The sequence below is a fragment of the Pocillopora damicornis genome, chromosome 6, assembly GCF_964200805.1.
Source record: "Pocillopora damicornis chromosome 6, jaPocDami1.2, whole genome shotgun sequence".
NCBI lineage: Eukaryota > Metazoa > Cnidaria > Anthozoa > Scleractinia > Pocilloporidae > Pocillopora > Pocillopora damicornis.
In genome coordinates, this window is record NC_142675.1 from 17,540,306 (window position 1) to 17,559,850 (window position 19,545).

The following is a 19,545-nucleotide window of genomic DNA, read 5'->3' on the forward strand; positions in this document are numbered from 1 at the left end:
AGTTATTAATTAAACCCATATTTCAGAGCATTACTGAATAAATTAAGAAATATTATCCATCATATAAGCCTTTGAAGCAGTCGTTTCCCATTTCTAAGAAGGGAAGCAAGAACGGGGAAGCATGAGTGAAATAGGAGCCATGTTAAGGCAGAAGGTGACAGCAAGTTACAAAGGGAGGTGAGGGAGAGGAATAGGGTGGGGTAGCCTGTATACAGCTGCCCCATTATCCCACCCCCCAACCAGAAAAAAAAATTCAGAGGGCAGGGGGGAACTGTACACAGGCTGGGAATGGGGAAGATGAATGATTATTTGAGTGGTTGACACAAGAGCTGATGCCCATGGGGAGCAGTAACATGTAAGGTTGATTAATTAAATCTCTTAGCTATGCAGAAGGCCTTTACTCCCCTCCCCCCTCCCATCCCCCCTTTCATGCAATGCCTTTGCTAGATTGCCACTTGGTGGAAAAGACACAGGAAAGACTGCTTCCAATTATTTCAGTAAATCAGTTTAGTTCTATAAATTAGGTTCAACCCTAAACTCCCGTAAGTGACCAAGACAGAATTTCTCTTTATATCAATACAATATTGAGCAGACAAGTGATGAGAATAAAGAAAAATATCAATTAGGGAATTATGAGTTGATCCAATCCCAAATTCTCCAAACTATCATCACAAGAACTGTATAGCAGACAGTAAGGAGAATTATCAATGAGATCTTGGGAGTTAAAGGGTTAAGACCCCTACTTCAAATTTTCTACAAACAATTTCACAAGAATGCATCTGTCTTCCTCATGGCTAGCTCTGTAAAAGAGCAAGATGAAGGAAGTTTTATTTCTTGATTCTGAAAGATCACATTGCTTATACTGATCACTCAATGTAAAGTTAAGGACACATGACAGATCTCAGCCACAAAATCTATTTATTGCCATTAGTTAATGCAATTCTGGATTTCGAAATACAAGGACACAAAAAGAGAGCAACATAATGTTGTTTTCCATAATATTTGAATAATCATTACAATGAGATTCAAAAAACTATAAACACTTTGATTTGATTTTAACAAGTCAATGACATGTTTGTAATGATCAATCAAAATTTCATCTACAAAAAAAGAGGAAATCTTAACCCTTTACACCCTAATATCAGTATGCATATTCTCCATACTGTTCTCTAAATATTTCCTAAGATGCCAAAATGGAGAATTTGCTTAACAATCAAGATCTTCTCTAGTGAGTGATCAGCTCCTTTATTCTCCTGACCTTAATGTTTGATTAGGGGTGATATGGCGAGGAGAAATTAGATGCCAGTCACTCTTAAGGATTAAAGGGTTAAGAACCCAAACCAATTACAGCTGCTGTTTGCAGTTTAGTTTCCTCACGCCAGTTTAGCATTTGGAACACAACAACTTTCCATAATATTTCTGGTGTTTATAGTTTTCTGAGTTTTGCAGCAAGTTGTTTGTGCAATAAATTATTGAAGTCATAAATCTCCTTTGAAGCAATTTACAATTTCTTTAACTACCCATTCTAAAGCTTAAATTGTGAAAATGACCTTAGAAATATACAGATAATTATTTAAAATGACAAGCATTGCAAGTCAGTTATGTGCAACAAATGTCTTACAATGCAGCAGTGTATTTTACTGTATTCTAAAAAATTACTGAAACTAAAATTAATTTAGAATTGGCTATTAAACAGTATGTATGCATTTAATAAGTAGATTTAAAGCAAGCATCACAGCTAAATGAACAGTAAGTATTCACAGTTATGAATATCATCACTGAAAAGTCATTCTTCTTTTTTCCCCTCTATCCCATACAATGCTTTCACAAATTGGTGTCCAACAATGCAAAATATTTTTCCAATTAAAAATATCAACAATGGTTGATGACAGCAGGCTATGATTCGATAATATGGTCCACTGAATGGGTCGCTAACAGCTGGACAAACCATGTTATTCAGGTTTATATGAAGGATCTGTAAAATAACATGGATAATTTCATTACCATGGTTACTGTCATTACTAAAATTTTTTTTCACACCTATTGTATATTTTGAAGATGGCTCAGAACAGAACACATCTCACCACTGCTCTGATAATCATTTTTAGTGAGACTAAAAATCAAAAATTACTTTGATGTAATCTGCAATAATTAATCAATATATCGCCATCCTGCAGAAAAGGGACCACTCCAATCAACAGTTTGGTGACTATGAGTGTCAGTCTTGTATTCAGACTTACCCCTTTGCTTTATATTCCAATTTAACCCTTTACACTCTTAAACATCACAATGAATATTCTCCATACTGTTCTCTATACATTTCCTAAGGTGCTGGCAAGGAGAATTTGTTTAACAATTAAGAGCTTCTTTTTTTCGTGATCATTTCCTTCATTCTTGTGACCCTAATGTTTGATCCAGGGGGATATTGTAAGGAGAAATTAGATGCTAGTCACTCTCAGGGGTTAAAAGAGGGAGGGGGGGGTCAGCCCCACAAGCTGGACAAGTTATAGTCTAGTACAGCCAGACAATACATTTTTTTCTGATCATTATTTGAGGGAAAGCTGGTTCTTGCCTTAAAAAACTCAGGTTAAAAATGTCATGTTTTTACTTTGTTGTGCAATTAAGTTAGAGACATGGATCTGATGTGTTGATAAAATATAGCTGTTTAATTCTCAAGAGTGACCAAAACAGAACTTCTCCTTACGATACCAAGACAAGATCAAGCAGACAAATTCTTACCAAATTCTCCAAACTAACATCATAAGAATTGTATGTTGGACAGTAAGGAGAATCACTGATGAGATCTTGGGATCAAAAGGTGTCATAATCAATTTGAATCAGTCAAGGCACAAACATGGTAATGGTGCAAGGTGAGATATATGCATTAGCCACTACTTTTTTCTCCCTGTAAACAGTTTTTCTTGCCTGCTTTTTCAATCGTTTTTGCTTGAGAGCTTCCGCCAAAACAGTACTTAAAGGTCACTCTGAAATTAGCCGAGCTATAGGAAACCTAAGAATGCTTTCATTCTCTTTTAGAGCTCACAACTTACCATTCCTAATGGCTGGAGAAACAGCAGCATATAAAAAGAGAAAAAGGTAAAAGTCAAAGTTGCCCATGTGAAGTCCCACACTGGTTCCAAAACAAATGGACCTGTTACAGGAAAATAAGGAAGAAAGGAGAAAAAAGATGGTCAGTTTTTAACTTACTGTAAGAATTGAAAACATTTTTGGCCATCCATCAAATTTCAGCTCATTAACCCTTGTGAGTGACCAGCTTATTATTTCCCCCAACAGTATCATCCTTGTATCAAACATTTCAGTTATAAGAATACAGGAAATGACCACCAACTAAGGAAGTTCTTGGTTGTTAAACAATTTCTCCTTTCCAGCACCTTAGAGAGAACAGTATTAAGAATATGTATACTGATGTTTGGTTGTAAAAGGTTACAAGTGATGAGTAATTCCTCCAAAAAGTGTCCTTGACATTTAACAATCTGAACTGTATGTCCCTACCCTTGCTATAAAATTAAACTTCCAAACTAACAATTAAACTATGAGTAGTGCACACAGAGGAAGTAGTAATGAATGACATTTATTGGGTCATAAACACATTTTCCTTAACCCTTTCACTCCCAGATCAAATTTTTAATTCTCCATTCTCTCAACCATACAATTCTTTTAATGTAAGTTCAGAGAATTTAGCATTGGATCGCCTAATTATCCCCAAATTGATATTTTTCTTTAGTCTCATCACTTATCTGGTTGGTATTGTATAGATACTTTTAGCAGAAATTCTGTCTCAGTCACTTGTGGGAGTTAAAGGGTTAAATCCCAGAAGTGATTAACATGAAACTTCTCGCTATTATTTCCACACATTGTCCAGCAAACAGGTAATGAGAAAACTCAAACTTATAAGGAAGAAGTTGTTATCTTGATCTAACAGCAAATTCTCATACTTTATTTTCAAGGAAATGTGTCGCATTTAGAGGGGAGAATTAACAATCAGATCTTGAGAGTTGAAGGGTTAAAGAGTGTTACAAGTCAGGTAACAAAAGGCACATACCTTGAAGGGAAACAAGAAAAAAAGGCACAACAATGAGAATAAGGGTGTGCTGTATCCAATAAGTTGCAACTTCAAATGGTAACTGAAAGTAACATTTTATTTTTTAAAACTGGAAAACATTTTCTTTGTTCAACTGCATGTGCTTCCTACTTGTTAGTACCAAATGTAACCTAATTTAATAAAAAATTTGGAAGGAGTCCATGATACCAGGTTTTGTTGAATGTTACTCAGCAGACTGAGATGAGGGAAGAAAAAATTTAAGTTGAAGAAATTATAACACAATGTTCATGTCAATAAGTTGAAATCTTTGAGTTGTTTGTACTTTATATAGTACTGAGCAGCAATTTTTCACATCACAAGACAACCCTGAAATTTACCAAGGAAAATAAATTAAAAACATACTTCTTTCATTAAAGTACTTCTGTCTACTTACCAATCTAGTATTGACAACAGGAAACAGGATTGCTTGAAGAGCACCAAATAATAAGTAATTGTGAATCCTATGATCAAGGAAAGGAATTTTCACCTATACTTGTTCCTAACTTTGAGACAAAGAGCAAAGTTTGATGCCAAGTTCACAGACTGTTAAGTTGATCATGGGAAAAAAGGATGTTTTCGTTGTGTAATTTATCAATTTTTCCATTGATAAAAACAAAATGTCTTTGCAGAAAAGAGGTCTGGCAAGTTACCCATGAGCCTGAGTGGACGGCTTTTGACAAAAATTCTCAACTTGCTCAAAAGATAATGCTGTAAAAATGATAAGAATGCAGCCTATTTCATTAGAGATCAGCAAAAAAATATGAAGATCTCAGTATCTATTATGCACCTATTACTGATCATTCAGGGGAGGAGGGGGGGGGGGCACATAACTTTTCCCAAAGCAAGGCAATAGAAGAGTTTCTCCCCCTGCCAAAGTAAAACAATTCAAATCTCCTATTACATTTTCATAAAAGGGTCATTTGCCACTACCTCCCATACCAATGATGAAATGAGTAATCATTTACCAGTTTTGGGTACTTACCTAAAAACCCATAAGACACGTTTACTTGGAGGTTCAACTAACAGATATATCTAGGGGAAAAAATAAATGAATCTTGAGCATGCTTTCATGCAGCCAAACTTGGTGATTTAATTATGGTTAGAATGAATTTTGTACAAAATAACTTTGCACGTATTTGACAATTTAGACCAGAGGTAACAGTCCACTTTTGGTGTACCTAATGAAAAACTACAGAAATTAAAGGTCACACTCCAAACATAGTCTGTCTGAAAGATTTCCAAATATCCCAATAGCAGTTAAAAACAAAGCCTTAGTCTCAAAAGTAGTATACTGTTTGAGTCATTGTGTTCTTTTACCAAAGTTCTGTCTGCATTAATTATGAAGTATGGGTAATAAACAGGACTAAGCCCGTCCCTTTACCCATCACCTTACCTCTGGTGAAAGTAGGGCTAACGTTTGGGCAAAACAGACCCTCTCCCCTCCTCCTCAGCCTAACTAGAAAACTTAACAGTGATCACGCAATGTAGGAAAATGTGGCTCGTACTGAATTTACTCCAATCGATAACTCTCAAGTTTATTAAACATGCTTTCTCTTTTCATTTGTAGTTCCAAAACTCTTACACAGTCATTTCTCAAGTTCCTTCTGACGTGAACCAAAAAAACAACCCGGCGATTTGGCCTGGCCTTCTGGAAGCTTTATGTGACAAAAATCGATTAATTTTCTACCTTAATTCCAGTCATATCCAACAACAACAAAAAAGATACACTCATATCGAACTCCACTTATGTAGAAGCAGTTCTAGGCTAGATGTCAAATTTGTTGAGGTCGATTTCATTCTAAAAGTATCTCAGTCTCCAATTACAGCAAATAGCGGAAAATCAAACAACGATTTTCACTAAAAAAATTAAAATGCTCAAGTCCTTCTTGAGATCCGTCGGCAAATTGTGATCAATTCTATTCATTGTTTTCCCGTCTAGAAAGATATAAAGGAGCAGGTGACAACAATACACAAATCTTACCTGAATCGCTGTTATAACATGACAAGGATTGAGGAGGAAAATAACCTGCTTGGTGGCAAATTTGAAACCAATTTCTATCCCAAACACGAGGCAGTGTACGACCAAAAGAAGTCTTTTACCAACTCCACTACCTTCTCTGTACGCCGGCAAATCTTCTGGTACAGAAACTTTCCCTAACATTTTCCAGAACACCAAGATAGTAAAGAGTTCGTATACTACAGTTTCCACAACTCTCTGCCCCAGAGGCAAGAACTCGGCGCATTCTTTACCCCCGTTTCCGGGCAAAGTGAAGTCGACACCTCCATACAAAACATCAGTAACGTATTTCACGTCTATCATTCTGATAAATTTGATCAAAGAAAGCCTGATCGTTGCGAAGAACTACTTAACATTATCTATTTACACATTCATTATTTATCTCGGCCAAAAAAACCGGCGCAGCTTGCTAGTCTAACTTGCTTGGTAACCGAACCAATAATCGCGTGACCGGCAAAAAAAAACAATCTGTCACAGAAGGGTAAGGGGGTGGGAAGGGGGTGTACGGCTATACCGCATGCTTAGGGTGATCCGGATTGAGAGCGTTTTTTCAACATTGCTTTAGCTGTAGATTTGAGAAGGGCACTACATCTGCACCAAAAATGGACAGGAGTGAAAAGAAGCCAAGAGAAATGGAGAATACCAAGAGCCCTGTTATAACGGCTTTCACCTGTGCCTTTCTGCCCTCAAGTAAGGCCGCCCCCTCAATTACCTCCCTCCGAATTATAGCTACCAAAATTTTCCGGTTGTTGTTTTGCTAATTGATGTTTTTTACCTGCTCTAGTAATCTAACAGTGATCAGCATCTAATTTCTCCTTTATCACTAAATCATTCCTTAAGATTAAGAGAACAAAGAAAATGATTACCAACCTAAGAAGCTTTGATTGTTAAATGACTTCTTATTGTCAGTAACAAAGGAAATAACAAGAGATGAGTATGGGGAACATGGAACACCCAAAAAACCAACGTTTTGAATTGTTGATTGTGTCAAAGCTGACACCCTCAAAGTAAATCTGTCTAATACTGTAGCATACTATGGACAGGCCTTGAATCAATTTCTTTTTCACAATATAACTAGGAGGAAACATACAGCTGGCCCAGGTTAGAGATGTTGTTTTAAAAGTTTGAAATACATCTCATCCAGTGCCCATGCTTTCTTTCTGTGCATTCCTTGTTGGCTTGTTTGACAAGGATATTTTTACATTGCCACCCTTAGGAACAATCATTACACATCAACACCCTTCTGTAAGTTGTTTAAGCCCAGTGCACAGCACTCACTCTGATTCCTCCCCCAAATTAAAAGTACTTATAAGAGAAGAGTGTTGATTGTACCAAACACGATCCAGGAATGTATTGGTTCTCTCTAACATTGCTTTGTAATGGGTCTAGAAAACTTGTGCCGTCCTGTAACCAATCAGATGCAAACAGAAGACAGGCACTGTTAAACCACATATGCGTCAAGGTGTTTATTTGTTCCCACTTTTTACTTCTCATCTGCTCTTTGTTCTATTTCCCATGTTCTAATTGGCTAGTATGTTTGCATCTCCTTTGGTTTTAATCATCAATTGCAATGTGCTTCATGGTCAGGGAAAAGGGCAAAATAATTTGACACAGGGGGCTGAAAAGGGGATGCTAGTCAAGTCAAACCTATATGTTTGAGTGGAGTTTGACAAACTTTGTTTTCAACTGATCAAGAGAGTAAAATAACAAATATTTTTCCTTTCTGGCTGCGAAGAAAATTGGCTGAGGATTAACACCAGACTCCCAGATGACTTTAGGAAAACTTCAAAATCATTTGGTTTCACCACCCTTATTGCGTCAGTCAAAAAATATCCAACAAATTTTTGACAAACATAATTTAATATCTCTAAAGCTTCATAAGATTCAATTTTTCACAACTCCACACATAAAAAACATTACATTTATTTTATAATCATAAATTTCACTTTTTAGCTCTAAATTGTACTTTATTTAGCAAAGTTATCAGTTTTCTAATAAAGAATTGCTCCTCGCTATAAAATCAAAGTTAACTATCCCACACACATAGTATGAACTAATCTCTCTGTTGAAGTACCCGGGGATTTCAACAAAAGGAAATAAGTTTCTAAAGAAACTGTGGTGCTGTGACGGTGGGAGAGCATAAACAATAATTTCGGTTTCATCAACTGAGTTACTAATGTAAATTAGCCATCATAAAGAGTTCAAAGCTGACATTATGAGCGTTAGCCCTTTGTCAAACCCTTTGCTCTGATGAAAGGCTAATGCTCAGGACAATAGCTTTGAACTCTTTGCAGTGGCTAATTTTACATTATGAAATCAGTTGATAGAACCAAAATTATCTGGTTGCAATAAAAGTCTTTTACCGGCAGTCTACCACCACCTGCAAGACCTCTTTCCACCATCTGTCTGGTTTACGAGCAGGCTCTAGTGTTTGGGATTCACCTTGCAGCACAGCTGCCTATTAAACCATTTTCTGCTGCTTATTGAGTAAAAAGTTATTGAAACCCCAGGGTACTTGAACTCATTTAAGTTTTGAACAAATTAATATCTTAATGGTCAATAGTTTGCTGTAATTGAAGGGCTGTAACAGAACACTGTATCACAACAATTCCATTTACTTTTTATGAAAAAAGACCCTTCTGGTATAAATTGAAAGACAAATGACTTGTGATTGAGTATGCATTGAATAATCTCTTTATACAGACTCTTTTATTTTGGCTTTTGCTTAATTTTTTTCTCACTCTGATGTAATAATTGTGGAGCTAACATAAGTATGACTTTGTCATTGACTCTACAACTCCCAAGATTCAATAAGATATTCTCCCAACTGACTACCCTACAATTTCTTGCAAATTAGACAAGAGAATTTGGGGTTATATCAGGAGAACACTCACTATTTGCTAGCAAACTACCACATCTGATCTCATAACCTGATTACAGGATAACATATTGGAATCACAATGAGAAAATACATGTAGATCACTTTCATGAGTGGAAGAATTTAGCAGTCTTGTATTTACTGTTTGGGACCATTCAATCAGATAACTTTCATTGGACTTTGTGTTACAGGCCCTTCACCACTACATCTTACACAATTACATAAACATTCTAAGATAGTTAACAAAATACACACAACTATGTCAACAGTCTTTTGTTCAGAACTTAAACTCTACTATAGAGGAAAAAGAAAACATCTAAATGATGTTATATTTCAAGTTTTGGAGCAATTTTCAGTTGAGTATGGTAAGTAATCCTGGATTGCACAGGTTTTGGTAAACTACACTATGATTGGTTTGAAAAAACTGATGTAATCATTGCAATCAGTGGCATGAAAATATAAAACTCAGAGTTATCAAATCATACAATTATCATAAAAAGAGTCTGAAAGAAATACACATATCAGATTCAGACTTCAATCAACAAAACCACTGACAATTTAAATAATTATATCACTCTAGAAAATACAATTAGGGTGTTCAGTTTAAGAAGGGCCTTGGTCCCTAACAAGTAACATCAGTTCCAAACATAGAAGAGAAGAAATTATTTCTGAAAGAAGTCATGAAATTTTAAGTCAACTCATGGCAAAGAATCACTAACACAGGCACACTTATAAGGTGATTAACTACCAAGTTTGGAGCAAACACAACTGTCTCTTATCATCATATATTCTAAAATTATTTCATATACATATCACATTGTTACCTGAATATAATATACTAGAGTTTTTTTACTCTGAGTTATTACTTTGGCCTTTCCAAGGAAAGCAAACTTTTTGCACACTGTCTTATTTTTTTGCTCACTTTCATCACCAAAACAACCATCCCCCAACCTCCTTTGTACATAACATGTGACTGAACCCTTAACTAAATTTCTCACAACTACTGTCCAGTGATACTTTCTTCAAATAATGTACATGTGTGTTATCACATAAACCCTTCAAGTTCCAGCTGTGACCAGAAACTAATTTCTAAGAGGAGAAAAAAGACCATTACCCTTTCTCCATTGTTATTCATTCACACAGACAATTTTCTTGAGTAAGTAGAAGTATTGTAATAAAAGATTAATATGCAAGTTGGTAACTCATGGCACTTGAAGAGTTTCAGGTAAATTACATGTACATGTCCATCTACCAAACAGAATCACACCACGTGAAGTCTAAGAGAGTGCTATCCATCAAAGCTTGAATTAACCAGCCATACATTTGAAAACCAATTGAACAAAAAATGTATTGTCACAAGGTATGAAAATATAACTATATGACAGTGTATACTGATAATTTCTCTGTTTGGAGTTACTTTTTGTGTTTACATCTTCATTTCTGAGATAAAACAGACTTTTTTTCTTTGGATACATTACTGGTTACTTTGAATAACTAAAGCATTTTCTTATTTACCCTCAACTATCTGTTTAAAATCCTGTAGCTCCCAAGATCTGACAACTATTAAGGTAACTATAGAGCTACTTCACTGTAATTACACAGTTTAGAAATTTGATATGATTAAAAGGATAAATATGCTTATCACTACTCAAAAGCTTCAAAGGTAACATACAAAAATCAAAACTTTGACTCAAACAATTACATAATTTTACAAAGACACTCTTTGCTGCTTCAACATTAAGACAATACAAACCAGCTCTACTGGTTGGGCTTGCTTTGTCACCTGTTGCTACAAGCTTTATCCAAGTATTCTTGCTGATATGGTTTGGCATTCAACATTTCTTTTGCAGTTTCTATGGGAAACCAAGACCTGGTGCGATCTGGGTGACAAAAGAAGAAAGAAAAGGTAAATATCAATGCAGCAGATGAAGCTGGTTAAAAAGAGGGACTCCTTGCAGAAAGGCCTGGTTGTGTTTTTCAGAGAAACTCTTATCTCTCATGATGGACCAGGCTGGATAAGAGCAGATAGAGGAGGAGTATCACAGCCTCAAGCATATTTGGGCTCAAAGAACATTGACAAATAGATTCTTCTGACAGACTACCAGTTGAAGCCTATACAGTTAAGTCTACTGTACCCCACTGACTAAACCTTAAAGGACTGTCTTCCTCCCTCCGTATCCAATATGAGAATGCAGAATGTACTATACAAGCTATTTGTAATATGCATCATAAAAGATTTATCAGAACACAAAATGGTCATGCATTTAATCTTTTTTGCAACAAGATTTCAGGTACAGGGAAATGCAATAAATCTTTCTCTTAAAGAGTTTGATGGGACACACAAAACTTGATTTTATTTAGGAGAGCAAATTCAGATAGCCAGGACATCATACATCTCTGCCATCACTTTCTCATATCAATGTAAAGTTGTTCACTCTAAAATCCTGGGCAGTATATGTAGATAATGAAAATAGTGTGTTACAACACAAGTTATTGATGCAGACCTGTGATCAAGCTTCTGCTATGAAATAAAGTGTTTGGGTTGTTAAACCTCCTGATCATTTTAACTTAAAATGTATTGTAGTTTTAAGCATTCAACCAAAGCTATTGACTTTTTTTTGGGAAAGCTTGCCAGTTTAGACCAATTTCATTAGCAGCCTCAATTTAAAATTACACAAAGAAAGTTTCAGTTCTAGTAAAAATTTCACAAGCTTTTTGATAGCAGTTACCTCTGAAGGAAGCAAGGTCAAAACATACAACAACTTTAAGGTCAAATTTTGCACATTAGGTGTAAATAGCATCTTTATCATCATCAAATCTTAATGACATCTGCTCAATGTTTGTCTCCATGTACCTCTCCCTTAATAGCTGTGATGACTTTTTTTTAATTCTGAGTTGTTCATTATTCAAAAGCCCATGTAAATATAAATCCCTGGGTAAAGTGTCCTTTTGGTTGTACTGTTCTACTAACAGAGAGGGCATTTTGATTCACTTCTTTGCCACTAACAAAGCTGTCTTGGTCCTGAAAAACCAACATTTTTTTGTAAAACTAATGTCAGTTCATGTGAGATCCTGAAAATACTCTAATAAATTATGGCCTGAATTTGCATAACCACTCTAGAGTGTAGAGTGTGAAACTATCAACAGCCTTTGTTTGTACATTGGAATCTTTAAACTTTATAATCCCAGACTAAACATCACCTTACTGTGAAAACAACTTCAAATTCTCATCTTGACTTGTAACTGAAAAGCTCTCCTTGAAAACTGATATTTGTATTTGCTTTGTGTAGATTGACACCTTAAAAAATCCCATTTAGTTTTTTTTTTTCTTTCAGTATGTTTTTGATAACTACATTTGATGATTTTGTACAGAATACTGACACTTATGTCCAAAAGAAAGCCACGAAACCTTTTCTCTACATTACGTAAATTTAATTGGAAAACATCAATATTGTAAAATTGTCCCACACCATTTTGTAATAAAGAAAAAGCAATTATCTTGACCTGATTGTTTTTAAATTCTAGTGGTCAAGGATGTGAATGTTCTCTATTCCCTTTCAAAACCAGCTTGTTTGAGTTCAACTAACTAACTGGATGAGAGATTTTTCATTTGTTAGACTTTATCAAATGCTCAGCAAAACAATCTGCCACAAAATGAATCAACTAAACTAAAGCAGATTGTCACTGTATTAATAATTAAACCGATAACTGGTTCTTGAATTATGAAAACTTGCCAAGCAAATGCATACTCTGAGCTAAACTGTTATGAACACAAGCTTGCAAAGTTGATATATGTGATATATATTGGTTTGACATTTTGCTATCCACATCTTTGATCGTGTTGCTCTAAAACTGATCGTAAGACTGAACACATTGCATCCTTCAACTATGTTTTGGAAAGGGGTCTACAGCTAGTGAATAATAGATGACCTCTTCCTGCAAATCTAAAGGAAAAACGTCTTGTTTTGCTGATCTTTGTTCTGCACAAAACAATTGCTTAATTTGCCTTGGAGTGAATATCAAGGGATTACAAAGCATCAAGAATCGTAACATCCTATCCATGTAACAGAGAAATGAAAGACGTCGGTAAGCTTTCATGACTCGACTTCTCTAACCCATCACGACGAAGGAAAACAACATTCTGTTCCGTTATTAAAAAAACCCATCGGTGGGAATCTATTATGTAGTCATCCCGCAATTACCACTACGTTGAAATGAAATGAGAAATAGACTTTGGCCGATTTCAAATTAAAATTTACAACGTAACAGTCAGCCCCAAACTATTTCTACACATGCACGGTTGCAACCCTGAACATTCGATCGTAATTGCTGCAGAAAAGAGTTGTCTGAAAAACACAACCAGAGAGGTAGAGATTAAGAGGTGTGAATATGCGTAAAGTAACAATCTACCGTTTCTACCGCTTTTTGATCTTTGTAAACAATGAACGTCGCATCACTGGCATTAGAATACACGCGTCAGCTTACGATGTTGTTGTTTGAAGGCAATGTAGCAAGGAAAGAAATGTCATGTTAGACAAAACCCCTACCTTCTTCCCACTTATCAAGCATTTCTGTGACAATTAAGACGTAAACAGCCGTTCGAGTTTGGTTGACATCGTTCTAAAGAGAGGATGAACAAATCACAATGGAATTAGTACAAGAAGTCTATAGAAGTACGAACACGAAAATGAAGAAGGTTTAAAACGTAAAGCGATATTCAAAACAAACCTGGAATTCTCCAACAAAACGACCAAGCGTTCCACGAACTCCAGCCTGTAAAGAAAACAAGCCGATGTGGTGAGGGTTTAAAGGAAAGTAAACAAACAGAGAAAAATAGGAACTGTTTTGGTCTACTGGCTTATAAATTATCCTGTTTCGAACAGTCTGATACTAACTTCTTCTTCAACTTCCCGAACAGCAGCTTCTTTCCAGTCTTCACCACGTTCGACACCTCCAGAAGGGACTACCCATCTACCAGGATGTCGACAGCTCGAAACTAACAGCACCTAAAGGATAAAACCGAGACAGGGCACTTAGAAAGATCGAGCCACAACGAGGTCGAACATTGCCATGTGCATCATAAACGAGTCAAAACCTCTTCCTCCTGTTCGCTTTTAAAACAGACACATCCAGCTCTTCTCGTGTATCCATCTTTGTCTTTAAGCCGGTTTTTTATCATTTTTTTTAGGTAGAATATTGGGTTGGAAGACGACAGGACTCACAGCATTTCTCTCAGAGCAATAACCAGCAACCTCGTCGCCATGACAAGACTGCTGCTTATTCGAAGGAGGCCGCTGGCTTTATAGCATGCAGCGCTGCATTGTGGGATATATCAGCGCTCGTCAATCCCGGTTTAGTCTAAAAATAGAATTTTTTTGCTCGCTATTTCCTTAAACTTCATCATAAATTCGCAATACGGAATTCATTGGCAAAGATGTATGTTACCCATAAATTGTTCTAAATATTGATAAGTTCGAGTTTCTCCTGGAGCTTGACAAATTTCTATGACATGACATAATTATTTCACGTGCGCTATCTTTTACTACAAAGAACTCGCCATGCGAGTAGGTCGTGACGAGACTTAGCGTTAGTGCGTGTGGTTTAGGGTTGCGGACAGGTCATCATATTATACATCGTGTTTCTTCCTTCTCCAAGTTCCCAATATTAATTCCTCCACTGTCTATTGTGAAATAGTTGGATGTTAACTTTGCCAAATTGCTTTATCATTTAAAAACATTTATTGGCTTATTCTTGTAAATTACCAGCGCCGCGTTTCTGCCGATTTATCATTGAGCCAAAACAATAAAATAATCAGCAATGAATATCAGAACAATAGGAAATATCTGAAGGAGCCGACTGCAGCTCATGTTTTAAAAATCGCGATTGACCGGAAGCGTATAAATAGTAGACATGGTAAAATACACGTGATCAGTTCATGATTAGAGTTAGTTTTGCATAATATCATTGGTTCATAAAATGGCGCCAGTTTTCCCGACTAATCTAAGAAAGAAGTCTAGCGAAACTGATTCAATCCCGGATTACATGCGACACGGACCCATGAGATAAAACTGTTTCTAGGATAAGGAGAAATTACTAATTGGTCTCTCAGGGGGTTAAGGGATTGCTTATCGAGGTGAACGCAAGTGGTGAGTTTTTGCTCATCGATATGAAATATAACTGTGATCAAAGTTCAACGAGCTTCCACGTCATTCTGTACAATGAATTTAATTATGGAAACTAAACGAACAGCGAAAACCAGATTATACGTCACCAAAAATCATTTTTAGATATGGTGTTTACCTTTAAGGTGCATGGGAATCCCTCGAAAACTTTGGATCCTGAAATATATCCTACAAGTCTTTTGCGTCACGAGGCTTTGTGGGCCAATATTAGGGCCTTCTTCGTTATTAAGGGCGTATGCATTAATTGCTTCTAATTGGCAATAAAAGTGATTGCAAACATCGGTCTAGAAAAGTAGCTGAAACTTAGCTTTAAAGAATTGCTCAAATATAGGGACGAGACTTAAGATTACTCTTAAGTCTAACAGAATAAAACACTTGGTTCATTTGTGTTCTAAAGGTTTAAAATCATTCAAGAAATTTGCATAAATTGAAGTTTGCTATGAAATCGTTGACTTTTTCGTGCTTGGTAAATGCACCGCTAACAGTAGCTTCTAACGACAGAATTTGCACAAATGTTATTGAGTACATTTGGGACAGGCATATCACCGGCCTTAACGACCCAACGCAAGTTTAGTGCCGACTTCTATAGAAAATATCAGCTCCTATAGGTTGAAGATGGAGGATACAGCGATCAGGTGTCGCAGAAGGCAAAATCGTTAGGCCAATTTAGACTATCAGTCCGAACAAGAATAAGTATCGCGAAGAATTAATGTGAATTCGAACTCAAAGTGAGCTCATGTAAAGGTTCCACTGCAGTCTCGTACAAATGCGCCTGAACAAGTTTGTTTTAACTATGCATCTGATTGGCTGAGAAAGGGGGGCGTGCTATCGGGACTGCTCAGGGGCGTATTGAAGAAAGATAATTAAATCGCTAACTATCAAAAATAACTCTGTTGTCGTTTCTAGAACAAAATTATCTCAACAAAAATTTTCATTCTGTTCCTAGATAAAGTGTTTTAATACTTTGCAGATTCATAGCATTGTAACATAATTTCGGTAACTAGATTTGAATTTAGAATACCCTCCTCTAGGCAAGAGTAGTTTTCTCTTTTTTCCTTTGGCAGACAAGTTTTTGAAAAAAATTATAATAATAGCTCTATTTCATTCGAATCCTCACATAGAATCACTTGAAAAGGCCTCTTTCTAAGAGTTCCGTGAGAAAGCAAACTGCAGGGCCCAGTGCATGAAGTGGAGGCTAACTAGCTAACTGAAATTTAACATGAAAAAAGCTTAAGGGGGTAAGTTTCTAAAGTAACTGTGGTGTTGCGTCGATGGGAGAGTATAACAGGGTAATCTTGTACAATAAACTGAGTCCATAACGTAAATTGGCCACCGTAAAAATTTTCAAAGCTGGCGTTTCGAGCGTCAGCCCTTCGTCAGAGCGAATGACGAAGGTCTAAAGCTCGAAACGTCAGCTTTGAAAATCTTAACGGTGACCAATTTACGTTATCAACTTGTTAATAATACTGAATTACCCTGAAATCTAACAAACTATATCTTCTTTTAAACCGTTGTTTCTAAAAAGTGATAAATCACAAATATATTGGAAAAAAATAATGAAAAAAATAGAAAGGAAAAGAACAAAACCAGTGAAACAACGGAAACATATATTTTTTCATTTTTAAGTTTTTTTCCGTAAAGGATGCTTAACACGCAGCAAGCCTCGACTCCGTGAACTCAATCGCCTCGACCTCGCCACAGCTAAAAAAATCGATCTGTTGTATTTTCTTTCGTTTGCTGCCTAATCAATTAACAACATAAAACTATAAAATTTTGCTCCTTGTATATGAGTGTTTTGATGCAGATTATTGATTTGACAAACTTTGTTAAGTCTCTCTCATTCATCACAGATCCATGATTCGTTCAAGGGGTTTTCAATTTCCACACAATTATTTATTTTTTATGAAGTGTGAGGCAATACTCATTCTACTGTCAAACTATGATGCTTTACAAGATTGCAACTCTTCCTGCAATCCCAAGATACACCAGTTGTTCGAATAATAATCAATGCATCTAATTAACGAAACTGGCAAGCGTTTCTTTCAGTGTCTATTCCCGGCCGGGATCATGCATTAAGCTCCTTATTTATTATTTTATTTAACAATTTGCCAAAGGCAGGTAAATTTACAATAGAGGACAAGGTTGTCCCCTACTAGGTAAATTACCTTTCCCTATCCCCTACAAACAAACAACATTGAAACCCAAACCACTTACAAGCCCCAATGCTAGGAAATAACAAAATACATAATCATCAACGAAAGAAAAAAAAAGAAAAAAACTAGTTGATTAACATGTACAAGAATTAAGAGCATTGAAACGACGACATTTTACACAAAATTTGGCCGTCGAGGATTTATGTAAACAAAAACGCATCCATTGTTACTCACGATTCGCATTAAGCAAATAATATCAGTATTTTTTACTTACCGAGCAGGCGAACACGGTGAAAGAAAGTGCACTGCTAAAGGTCGGATCGACGGCTTTCCTTAATGGTTTCTCTTCTCATTCCCAAGTTAGGTGCTTCACTTCTCAATATATTCCCACTACTACTTTGGAATTTTTGTCAATGAAAAAATTTTTCCAACGAAGACGTGACTTCATCGTATTGAGCAATACTCTTTCACATTTTGCCTTTGACCTTTCATTTGTCAAGAAATTTAAAGAGGACTCTGCCAGTTATCTCTCGATTTGATTGATGTCTGTCATATTAACTGGTACTCAGGTTCTTTCTACGTACACATCTGTAAGTTACACCGATAAGTTTTTTAATTTTAATTAAGTCTGTGGAAACACTCACTACCAACAGAGCTTCCTAGAATCGGACAGGAAAGTAAAATTACGAGGCCGATTCACAATGAAAATAAGAGAAACATACTACAGTCACACTTACAAATAGCAAATTCTTTCCTTAGGAAGACTCTAAATCAGGAAATTATAAGTTATTTGGGAACTGACTAAGCTGCGCACATATATAGATGAATTTCGGGGCGAAAAGAAATGACCACAGGAAATGCCAGCATTCACAGCTAGGGACCCTTTAGTAAGTAATGGCTCCTGTCACAGCGCACAGTCTAGTGGGAGCTAAAATTACCCCTTGACCAGCGTGCGCAGCGGTTCAGAAACTTTAATTAAAATGGTAAAACAACTTGATTTGGGTGCACAAAACTGTTGAAGAGGGTATAGGGCGTCAAAATTTCTCTGTTCATCAAACTTCACCAGGTGGGCCCTGGTTTTATCCGCCGTTAAAGTAATATTTCCCTTTGCAATTTGCCACAGCTTAAAAAAAATTCTAAAAACATGAATATAGAAATTAGCAATCTCTTAGCTCTAGTAAGGACTACTTAGTGTTTATTCAAACGAAACCCATTTGTTTGTTATGTTATCTGTATTGTTGTAAAATTCTCTAAGTCAGTGTCCGCTTTGATTTACGTTGAAGGTGACGCAAGCGTTTTTGCCATCGATTTGAAGCCCCTATAGCTTCGGGTGCTTATGAGAAGCTAGCTCTCATAACATTGCTCTCGAGGTGTCAAGTGAAGAAGTCGATATTGGATTTGTTGTTTCAGTTCATTGTTTTGATGGTGGGCCAAGGGTGTAAGAGTGTGGGTTCTGCCCTTAGTGTCATCTTAGCACGCAACTTGCTTGCGAAATCAGCCATATCGTCTACTGCATAGCAGTTCATAGTTGTTCAGTTCTGTCCACACTTTATACATCCTTTGTGTTTTTCGTTGATTTTTTCATTATTTCAGTTTTGTTCGTCGGCCTTTGAAGGAGAGAAAGAACTGGACTCTAAATAACTTTTATTTCCCCGCCTCCAGCCCCGCCCCCAAACCTTTCAACCGCGGCTTCCGATTTCCGGTCCAATTTTCCTTGATCATCTCAACTCAATAAAATATTTCCTTTTCAGTCACATTTTCGGCAACTAAATCTTTGATGATATTGCTTCTCTATGTCACTCTCGAGGTTTCATAACGAACAACTGTACAACAAACGTAATTTGATCAAGAGAGGTAATAAATCGTAAAAGCTGTTTATACAAGCATATCCGGTTTACCTTCAATTGTTTTTTCCAATCTCGATGCTAATGTATTCTTTTAACGTTCTGTTCAATGCAGCCGTTAGCTGTCAACCTAAGAAAATGTTAAACAAATATCTCTGCCTTGCAAACCATTTCAATCTTGTTATCTTTCCGTGCAGCGACCTAGAAATTTGCACGGAAAGCCGCATTGAGCGTTTGGTAGACCTAAATTATAATCGCCACCGATTTCTAGGCAAATGGCAATTACAGTTCGGAGAACTTTTTCCATTCCAATCATTCTAGTCTACAAACTGACTGAAGAGATCTTTGTTTCCTATTCCCTAGAGGAGG

At 36.4% G+C, this 19,545-nt stretch overlaps 2 protein-coding genes across 2 annotated transcripts; both read right to left on the bottom strand.

Moving 5' to 3' along the window:
• Positions 1-901: 901 nt before the first annotated feature.
• On the bottom strand, positions 902-6,535 carry LOC113682074 (transmembrane protein 164). Its single transcript, XM_027199223.2, has 6 exons — positions 6,084-6,535; positions 5,085-5,134; positions 4,497-4,563; positions 4,064-4,145; positions 3,051-3,151; positions 902-1,975 (listed from the first exon to the last, which is right to left on the bottom strand). Exons 1-6 carry the CDS (start codon positions 6,420-6,422, stop codon positions 1,787-1,789), a joined length of 828 nt encoding a protein of 275 aa, XP_027055024.2. The 5' UTR covers positions 6,423-6,535; the 3' UTR covers positions 902-1,786.
• A 1,425-nt stretch (positions 6,536-7,960) lies between these two features.
• Positions 7,961-14,294, bottom strand: LOC113682009 (diphosphoinositol polyphosphate phosphohydrolase 1). The gene is made up of 5 exons (XM_027199158.2): positions 14,093-14,294; positions 13,893-14,003; positions 13,726-13,770; positions 13,545-13,617; positions 7,961-10,877 (listed from the first exon to the last, which is right to left on the bottom strand). Exons 1-5 carry the CDS (start codon positions 14,174-14,176, stop codon positions 10,777-10,779), a joined length of 414 nt encoding a protein of 137 aa, XP_027054959.1. The 5' UTR covers positions 14,177-14,294; the 3' UTR covers positions 7,961-10,776.
• Between the last annotated feature and the right edge of the window lie 5,251 nt (positions 14,295-19,545).